The sequence below is a fragment of the Notothenia coriiceps genome, unplaced genomic scaffold, assembly GCF_000735185.1.
Source record: "Notothenia coriiceps isolate Sejong01 unplaced genomic scaffold, NC01 NC01_scaffold00015294, whole genome shotgun sequence".
Lineage (NCBI taxonomy): Eukaryota > Metazoa > Chordata > Actinopteri > Perciformes > Nototheniidae > Notothenia > Notothenia coriiceps.
Genome location: NW_011347995.1, coordinates 12,669 through 23,177, shown reverse-complemented (window position 1 = coordinate 23,177; position 10,509 = coordinate 12,669). Strand labels below are relative to the sequence as shown.

General features: G+C 37.4%; 1 protein-coding gene across 3 annotated transcripts in view; it reads left to right on the top strand.

Moving 5' to 3' along the window:
- Nucleotides 1-4,573: 4,573 nt before the first annotated feature.
- tasor2 (transcription activation suppressor family member 2) overlaps nt 4,574-10,509 on the top strand; it is a 17,325-nt gene continuing 11,389 nt past the window's right edge. For 2 of the 3 annotated variants that reach the window (XM_010775066.1, XM_010775065.1), the window contains exons 1-11: nt 4,574-5,078; nt 5,349-5,497; nt 5,859-5,954; nt 6,049-6,121; nt 7,766-7,857; nt 8,388-8,525; nt 8,664-8,797; nt 8,918-8,934; nt 9,319-9,418; nt 9,534-9,628; nt 9,723-9,829. In XM_010775066.1, the coding sequence (XP_010773368.1) occupies nt 5,045-5,078; nt 5,349-5,497; nt 5,859-5,954; nt 6,049-6,121; nt 7,766-7,857; nt 8,388-8,525; nt 8,664-8,797; nt 8,918-8,934; nt 9,319-9,418; nt 9,534-9,628; nt 9,723-9,829 (1,035 nt within the window). In that variant the 5' untranslated portion in view covers nt 4,574-5,044. The remainder of the gene's footprint in view (nt 5,079-5,348; nt 5,498-5,858; nt 5,955-6,048; nt 6,122-7,765; nt 7,858-8,387; nt 8,526-8,663; nt 8,798-8,917; nt 8,935-9,318; nt 9,419-9,533; nt 9,629-9,722; nt 9,830-10,509) is intronic. The other variant, XM_010775067.1, reaches the window with a different exon arrangement.

Sequence of the window (10,509 nt, the reverse complement as noted above, 5' to 3'; positions counted from 1 at the left end):
ACTATTCTTACCCATTTGCAAAAAACCTGACGATGCTTTAACGAGAGCGTCTGGGTAAGAGTATGCAACTATGTAGGAAAAAATGGAAAAATAGAGGATAGATTATGTGATCGAATCTTAACAAATACAATGAAGCCGCACTCAACCAAACAACAACACAGAGTCCTACTGCAAAGCGAGAGCAAAGGAGTGACATAGCCGTCTTGTGCCCGTCCGGATCAACGACCGGTAGACACAGTCGAGTACGGTCGTTACGCACGCTTCCGGTCGTTGCCTCGGAGTTAAGCGACTGTTGTCTCGTGTGACCCGGTGTCCCTCCTCCGCATCAGCTCACTACTTCTTACGCCCCGTCGCTCGAAGGTTGTGACGGAGCCAATTATCCCTGTCCTCACTTTATGGCCATTAAGCGAGTGTATGCACAAGTAATAGTCTCAGACAAGTTCTACTCTTTGGGATCACACTCAAACTTTAGACACGGTTGGTGCGTCATCTTTATGTGAAGAATAAAATCATAGGAGTTGTTAACCTTAATACTAGTCATCCTTGTCCCTGTAGTACAACTAGTACCCTGGAAATTGACAATATTACGACGCGTCGATGACGGAATAAAACGAACTGGTTCATAACCTTTTCCCCATTACACTCATCTGACAACGAGAACATAAATATTTGTCAGTTAAATGTTAGTCATATTTGGTTTCGGACGGGTAAATCAATGACACAGTTACTGTACCTTTTGACATCTTTATCCTACTTGCTACGAAGACATTGTCAATTCATTAGTACTTAATAAATTATCATAGCTTCATAATCATAGCTACAACTAATTCCGTATAGCTCAGGAACAACACTAGGGACGTTAGGTATGAGGAAAAACACTGGCGTCACACAAACGAGACGAACCATACTAAAATCAATCATTACACGTCTAACCGCTATACAACATAGCAATTCCTTTGATTTCCTTCATAACGACGTGACCATTAACCTCCGTAAATATAACCAACAACGTATTAACGACTATGGATTAACTTATAGTATGGTATGTAATAATTCGAAGTATAAATCCTTGAGTTAGTTCCGATTCATAGTTTCCTCTATCGGATTCGCTGTCTTGGACAGACATAGTTGGTTTTTCTAAAGCGGTCAGTCACCTCCGCACATACAACAAGCAGTTAAAAATACATTCTACACATGGGCGCTCTCGTTATAAACTTGAACTGACAATTATTCTTGTCTTATAACGCGAACGACAGTACCAGCGTATTCACATCAAACAGTGAATGCGATCACAATTTAATGTATCCAACCTGTTCTCGAGCGCGGAACGATGACGCGAGTAGAGGAGACCCGACAATTTCACTGAAAAAAGAGTGGACAACTATGAATCTGGGACTTTCTAGAACAAAGGGGGATGAGGTTAAATCTCGTACTGGACAGGAGCCGTCGGCGGGAGCCTGATGTTGACGTGTTTTATTTTGTCCGTAGTTGATTGCTTCCCTGTGTTTAGACGAGAGAGACACGAGTCCAGTTTGTCACGACTAACCACTTGGTTGGTACACGAAAATGTCATGAACTCAACAAACGAACAAATACACACAAAATAAAAACAGGCGGGCGACTCATGAATATCTAGAAGCGTAGGTTTACGAAAAAAAAAAAAGTACAGTTTAATTCGGAAGATAGTATTTATTAGGTAACCGTTATGTACGTCGTGGATATTTAACGCTTCGTAAACACAAAAATAATATTGGGAGCAAAGGACGGAAAAAGTAATAACACGTCCCACAAACAAGAAGAGCACAAAACGTAACCCCAAACAGAAAACAAGGCGCTACTAGTAAGTTATATTACCTGATAGGGTCAAAAGTCTACGGACTAGCTTGTTCCTCAAGATAAGAACAATTGTTCTCCCCTCCTCCTGTTGAACAGAATCGACACCCCGGTTCCGAGTACAGATGGTTGAATTTCCATGTCTCTTGATAAATACGACGAGAACACTCATTTTATTTATTCATTTATCTTGCGTTCCCCTAATCGGGTCCCGTTCCTTGTCGTATTCTCCACACTCGGGAGTTACCGTTAGTAAAGGTCTCACTAAATTACTGAGTACTTGTCCTCCCCTTTTACAAAGTAACCGTAACCAGAAACTGTTACGTAGGGAGTAGTACTTTACGAGTTTTGTGTCTGATGTGGTAGTCTTGTCAAAGCATATAAGACAAGTGACACCGTAATATAGGGAGGGTGCAGTATTCATTTGGTTAACCTATATTATTACACTTGGTTGATAAACAGTTGTGGAATACCTTGTTTTTTTTAAACATCATAAATACACAAACAACAATGAATACTTACAGGTTGTGTACCGAATCTCCCGCTGGTCCAAACAAAGTAGGAACAGCATCGTTCTTCAGTGCCCTACGCTGTACATATCCGGCATGAATCGCTGAAAGGTTTGTGAAGCTTTGTTTCGTGAAATGCTGGCAGAGGGTGTGGCCTCTGGGTATTCACACGTCACAGTACCCAGGAACTAAACAATGGAAAATGAGAAATCTCCAACGAGGCGTTTTGGGGCAGCATAGACTGTGTTAGAGTTTTACTCGCTACAGGGTGCACTTTGAGGGTTTTTGACTCGTTTACATGCATAAAAACCTTCATAACACACAAGGGGACGGTTAATAACTGGAAAAGCATGACATGGGCCCTTTAATGCTTCTTGGTACTACTCCACTACATTTAAAAGGGAAATAATGTAATTGTAATCCTTTCAACAAACATTAAACTAGTGGATTAACTCTTTAAATCACGAAAGAGTCCAATTATTTAAATATTTTACAAAAAAGTCAATCAGAACTTTGTTGGTCAACTACAGAAAAATTTCACTGCAACAATATTATCTAGAAATGTCACATATAATATAAATAAATATAGACACATAAAGGCAACTTTTCTGCACAATGATTACTTTACATTTTTATATTTTCCGTACATTTGACTAATGATACTTTTGTACTTTAAGATTTTTAATGCAGGACTTGTAATGAAATATTTTGACAACCATTTATTGGTACTTTTACTCAAGTGAAGGGCCCATGTGTCGCATCTGAATTCTTCTTCCACCACTGCATTCAAGTTATATATTGGACTAAAATAGACAAAAACTAAAAACCAAATAATATATGAAACAAATGTATTTATTTAATTGCTTGTTAACCTGTGCATGATCTCGATCGCTAATGTTAGCAAGCACAATCAGTACTAGCTAACTTGGTCACATTTCCCCCTTTAAAAGAAAGCTTTTTAATAAAGCTAAATCAAAATGATACATCCCTATATTGATTACATTTCCAAGTGCAAAGGTGGGAATCTTTTTTTGTGTGCGTGGTTAGACCATACAGGCAATGGGTTGAACTAGCTAACATCGCTAACTCCAGCTAGTGTTACACTAATGCTAATCCTTGATGTGTTAAGACTTGGATTTGCTTTTGTTTTACCAAATGCAGCAACTGCATTAATTTTATGTCGAGGAGGTGTAATTCTTTACATTTTAAATGTGAATGTGATTAGATTTAAATGGGCGAACAATTTCAACAACAGCATGGACTGTTACTCATCAAAAAACCTCAATCAGTTGTGCGATCATTTTATGCATGTTTTCAAAACTCTATAGTAAATAAATAATACTTTATAAATATTTCTATACAACCTAGATTACTCATTTGCCAATAGCCTATAGTATTGCAGTAGAATCTAACCAACTATTTTTCTTAGATGAGGCAATAGAGTCATAATTAAATAATTAAATACATTTAAAATATTTTTTGGTGACATTATTTAGCCTGTAATAAGAGGTCATAGAGCTGGTGAATGAGATACATCATTTTGAATTACCTAGAAGGGCTTGCTGTAGGCCTACGTAATAAAATATAATGAAATCTATTAGTCACATCCAAAAAAGAACACCAGAGATAGTCTCAATATGGTGGAAAAAAGAAAAAAAATATCCTGGGATCGGAAAAGTGATACAAAATGTCAAAACATTTTGCAATGGATGTCAATGGGGAAATATTGTTCTTCCGATCCTGAGTGTCTGTATTTTGGCTACAAAGTTGATCAGTCGATCAACCAACGTTTATTTATACAGCCCTATATCCCACATTTTACATTTGACAAAAGCTCCAAACTTGGACTGAGATAAACATTTTCCAATATTTTTTTTACCAAACTATTATTCTTGAAAATAATAAGAATATTAACTGATTGTATCCCTAGTTTATAAATATTTCGCATTGAATTATATAACTAGCAAAGATAAAACCGGGAACTAAGGCTTGGTGCTGCTTTAAATGTGAGTGTGTGCTAAACTGTGTAAAAGTGAAATATGTGTTAGCAATGACTCCCAACTTCCCCTGCAGTCTGTAGTAGCTCAACTATGTTCATTGAGCCTTCATGTATTGTAGAAACCACACTGTAACCTTCAAACACGGCCAGGTTTTTTATCGTGTTCAGAGTCAAAACGTAGTCCTTTTTCAGTGTTAGTACGTTTTACAGTTAGCATTAGCAATCATTAATGTTTCTCGCGACACATAGGAACACATAATGGGAGGGGTAGGGAGCCGCAAGCGCAGACTGGCTCTACCAGAGCCTCAGTTTGGTCGAGGACAGTTTCAAGATGGATGCTTTCGCCCTCGATAGGTTTCTGTTTCTTTTTCGTGACGAACGCGTTCGGTTCGATCCCCCAGCGTGAATAACTGAAGACCTTTCTAAATAACGCGGATTTACTGACCTACGGAACTGTTTAAAAGTGTATTTGAGAGGATATCTTTGTGTCTACGTGTCCGGACTGTCGCTTATTTTGTAACTTCCTGGTTGTGTCGCATAAATATGTCTATCGAAGCTGCGGCGACAGCTCAAGTTACTTCAAAATCTTTACTGGTAACAGGATACACGGGACTTTATATGTCTGTTGATAGGTTTAAAACGAGAAACAACTGTCGTGAACGAAGGGAAAAGGGAGAAAGACCGATTTCATAAGTGCTCAGCAATGGAAAGTGGGAATGGTGGTGCCTCGAGTAAAGGTGACGATCTTCTTCAGTTTTTTCTCCTCGTGTGACTTTCACTTTTAGGATTAACAACATATTTAGATCGGATATTTATTTCCTGATAGACATACACTAATTGTGGATGATTATACCAAAAAAAAGGACGTAGAAAAAGGTCTAATTTCTCACAGTACAAATAGTTATCGGAAACTTTTGTTGTTGTTGTAGAAAAAATAACATTTGGTTTGATTTTCGCATTGTCGCTTGGATTTGATACTCATGGTTTTTTCTTCTTCTCTCTTCTAGGCCATTTAGTACCCGTCTCAGAAAGTTCTCTCGTCTTTCAAAACAATATTCTGACTCCAATTAAAAGTGCGTACTTGTATGAGGAGTCAAAGCAGTCTTTTAGGTACAAGTCCGCTGCCTTGGTAAAAAACCCAGCACTGGAAGAAAAGGTCAGTCAAAATCTTATTTTTCATGTCTATAAATGGCTATAAATGTCATTAAATATTAAACCACACGTAATTCTTAATCTTACAACCGTTTACATTTATTAAAAGCTGCACAGGGCTTGAAGCCTTTAAATATGCATATTTTATAAAAAAAATATAGGCCTACCCTTATTAATACTGTATCCTTTTAACATTATCATTAACTACTAGGATACTTAATGTGTATATATCCTTCTATGTAAGAAATATAAGGTCAAAGAATGCAATTAATTCGACAACACAGAAACTGCCCTTTAATAATTACAGGAACCTTAAACATGAAATCTTAATGACTGAACAAATATTTTGTATTCTTTCACAACAGTATTATGCCTTCCGAGCAAAGAGAAGAGAAGTAGGATATTCAGAGGAGGATCTGAAAGAATCCTATGGGTTTTTGCTGTTCGACGATGTCAACAAGGTAATACACTTGAAATGTTGGCACGCCTGAGAAAAACATGCTCCAACAAATCTTCTAGATCTTTCCCGTAACTGATATTTGTATTTATTTAAAGGCTAATGATCTTGGAGAAACTGGCGTGCTCACAGGAAACAGCACATGCACAACTCTGGGAAATCCTTCCAAAGGTAAAATATAATGATTTAGCATTTCCCCCTCTCTCATACTGCCACTGTTAACCAGCAGTGAGATCACAGTGACATTTCAGTATCAGCCCAACAGAACAGAAAACAAGAAGTTGTATTGCTAATCAGAGAAGACAGAGTTGAAATTTTTACACAACCATTTCTGTAACATTTAACATAGATATACTTACTGGTTATTTGGTAAACATGCAAAGAATTACATAAATCCTTTCTTATTTAGTTAAAGTATATATCCCAAGGTTTTATCTTTCTAGCTTTGCCCATTACATTGCATGTGGCCTATTCAAAGTATTTAGTGCAGATCATGCTCCAAGAAAAAATATGTGTCAATTGCCTGGTGCTCCCTTGCCTTTGAAAGTGAAAGCAAGTTAAAACTGTACAAATGTATACAAATGAAAGTGGAAGCATTTCTTTAGTGAAACAGAAACTGTAAATTAGTGCACAGCTATACAGGATATGAATTGTTTCTTAAGCAGTTAGACAATTAATTCAGCATTTTTATTTCCTGTTACTTTTATTCCTACAATATGGGAATGTTTCCTCTCAGAGATATTGTCTGTTAACCTTCCACCCTCTCTTTTCTGTGATAAGTGACGTGTGGAAGACAACATGTTTAGATATTGGTCAAAGTCCCAGTTCTTCTGTAAACGTTGCAATGAAACCACACTGTATTAGCACATGAAATCCAGCTCCACTGTCTCACATGCCATTGCATGTAGCAGTGTTGCAAGGGGTCATAAACTGTGTTATACTTCACACCCGTGCGTGTTTCAATCTGTGTAGTTATGTTTTTTTTTAACATCAAAACAGACAAAAGCATTCCTTAATGGCAGAAAGAGACATTTGGAAAGCTCATGAAGTTAGTCTTTTTCTAATCTGTCATAACTTATCTCACTTTTTCTGAACATTGCTGGTGGAGGAGTATAAACCTACCAGACCGGTTATTGGCCCTTTGTTTGGCCCCCTTTGTTCAGAATTTCAAACTGAGAAAAGGTCACTAACTGTCCCTTATTGTCAAGTATCTTATAATGTCAGTCCATTGAAATCATTGAATTATATATTTTTATATTTTAATAACATTTGAATACCTTACGTACCTTATTAAAGATAATGCATTATCTTTGCCAGACATGAACACTCCAATAAAAGTGGCTTTTTATGAGGAAGCATCAACACCTGCCCCTATACTTCCACCAGCTAATGTTGGATTTATGTCCATAAGATTGAACTAAATCCTTACTAAAATACATTAGAAGTAGTGAAAGTAACTAGTAGAATACAAACATTAGAGGTTATTCCTGCTGAGGGAAGAGGAAACTTGTTTGAGTAAATGTAGAGTAATTCATGTTTTATGGTCTAGAAAGGACATTCTGTACAATACAACATTGTTCAGCTGCAGTGGGTGAGGTTGTTCAGATAGTTGTCAATCCTGTTGTGTGACCTTGAATGCCCACAAGCTTCAAGGTGTGGCCTCGCTGCTGTAGGAGTGTCAGTTGTTGGGATCAGTCACTTTGAAGTTAATTATTGTAGTTGCTTATGATGTCCTCAAATCTTGATAAGAAACCCTTCCTTCACTTATTTTTAACTGCACACATATTAAGTTAATCTCTCTGTGTTTTTACTCAGGTGTTTACATATCAATGTACTCTGACTGTTTGGATCTGAATCGCTGGTATCATGGGAAATCTGGATACATTGCCATCATCAGGCTGACAAAGGTATTCAAATAATTGTCTCAAATAGGCCCTATTATTCTTTAGGGTTTCACCCCTTCCAGTAATGTGTCTGTATATGTTTTTGTGCATGTAAAAGTTATGCAAAGGCTAAAATCCCAAAGTTCACGACAGGGAGTTTCTCTCCCAACCCCCCCCTCCCCTCTCCCCCTGTAACATAATGACATTGCTCTGTAACATTTGCGCTTCTATTGGCTGGCACTCCAACACATTGTACTTGATAGGCTTAGGGGCGGGACACCTAAGTGGTTGACCAATCACAATAGAGCCGACCAGCTAACTAATCAGAGTAGTCCGGGCTCTGGTTTCAGACAGAGGGTGAACAGATGTGCTGCAGCACAGGCAGTATGAGAAAAATAAAGACCTTTTTTTTAAACATTAAAGCATGTACTACACAGTAGTGCAACAAAATACAAATATGAACCTGAAAATTAGCCTAATAGGTCCCCCTGCTCCTTTTTTCATTCAAAGAAAACATGTAATGAACAACATCACTGTGCTTTCTTTTACCACAGGGTAGAGTCAAAAACGTTTCAGAGAACTACACGCAGAATCTCACTAGACCCACTGCAGGGTTCGACTGTCATGTGTCGGAGCAGTTGCCTTCAGTGTCTGCTAAAACAAGCTCCTTTCTCGCCTTTGAGAGAACCCAGGTAAGAATGTGACTGGTGATGAAAATCATCAGTGAGGATAATATGTGTATTTCTTATTTTTCTGTGCAGATGAACCCTTTGAACCTATTGGGGAGTAGACAACAGGCATTTCAACTCTGTCTATTTTTGTCTTTGCAGTATTACATGTATGAGCTGCTAAATGATGAAAGCAATGTTACAGCCCAATCTCCCAGTGCTGCCTGTCCTTTTGCAATTGTATCATTCTCATATACGGATACCAAAGCAACACCTGTAGCATCCCCAGAGAAAAGGTACTGTATCGTTACAACAAAGCATGACTCAACCCTGAGTAATAAACTATTCCAATTCTTACAAATTGAGAATCTTTAAGTCAAATCAATTAATTGTTTGCCTGATTTATCTTTCTTTAGAGTGGAGAGAAAACTTGGTAAGTAATATATTTTAAATATAACATTTGCGATTGGATTAATTAACTAGATGATAGAATTCTGTAAACTGCTTAGAAACCCCCCAATTGTAAATGAATGGATTTGTTTATGCCCCCAAATCAACTAAGCCAACATTTTGCCCAACTTTGGCTCCTGACAAGATAGCAGGACATGTTTGTTACCAATTTATCCCTTAGATTTATTTTGGTTTTGATGTTTCCCACTTTACCAGTGTCTTCACTTTAGCCTTTAAAGTGAGCCTACTAAAGCCTATGATGAATGGTAGCTGATTCTGTAAGCGATCGCTTAGATTGAAATTGTAATGTCATGAATATCCTCCCTTTTTAAAAAACAGTCCTTTTAATAGTTTTTTCTTACTCCAGTTCCTCATTACCTTCCATGGAGGGGTCAGCTTGAACTAGGGGCCCAGTTCTATGATGTTGGGCTAAGGACTACGGCAGGGGCCTTGATTCCTGCAGAACTGTAAGTTAAAATGTGAAACATTTAAAAATACTGACTTTTAATACTTAAATATCTTTGAAAAGTTTGATTATATAATCCATTTTTTTGTGCTTTTGTTTTATCTTTTCCATTTAAGGCCACCAGTGGTAAAAATTGATCAAGCAATATCCATGTCAGATCTGAGACAGTTGTTGCCAAAAGCCGTCTTTGAAAGCTGCTTCTCTGGTGAAGGTGTGCTTTTAGAATATACTAGAAAAAAACCATCTTTTTGTGCAGAGTTTCTGAACATTTCATTGATGCATTATGTTTTGTGTATGTCTCTCAGTCTTTCTAGATGGCTTGTACTGCACTCTGTGTGAGTTTGTTCCCTGTGGGGCAGTAGAAACCCAGTCACTTGCTCTGCTTCTGCGGGAGGTCAAAGAAAAGGATCTAGTGAGTTTCATTTTTGTTATCATTCTTTGAGAGATAGTGGGTTTTTTAATTAAAACATAAAAAATGATTACAATGTCAATTAAAGTTTATCAGTGCCAAAAGTGGTATTTAATTCGGGTTGACTAAAAATCAGAAACCTAAAGTAACAATACTACAACCAAGCAAACACTTACATTTGTACAATCGTTACCAGTGACTGATTGATCATTTTGTATCATAAAATGTCTTAATAACTTAATCGATCAATAATTAATGGTCTAGTGCAGGGGTGCCCACACTTTTTTGGCTCGTGAGCTACTTTTGAAATGACCAGCTCACCGAGGTCTACCAACCAAAAATAAAATCCCAAATTGCAAGGGTTGCTGAATAACACGTTTTATTTATACATGGGATAACTACAATAGGGCTGCAACAAACGACTAATTTGATAATCGATTAATCTATCGATTAATGAAACGTTGAATCGACTATTCGGACTATTACTGTAAGCCTTGCACAATTTCTCAAACGCTCTTATTTAGCCATCAACTTTTAGATTTAGCTTGAGGTTTTTTTAGGCATGTGGAAACTAACAATGATTTCGGTTACAATTAAAACAAGTGTTGAAACATTGAATTCGAATTACGTGGTGCCGACACTAGCCGATAAAAGATAAAAACTAAGTTCAGAAAGTGGTGAGA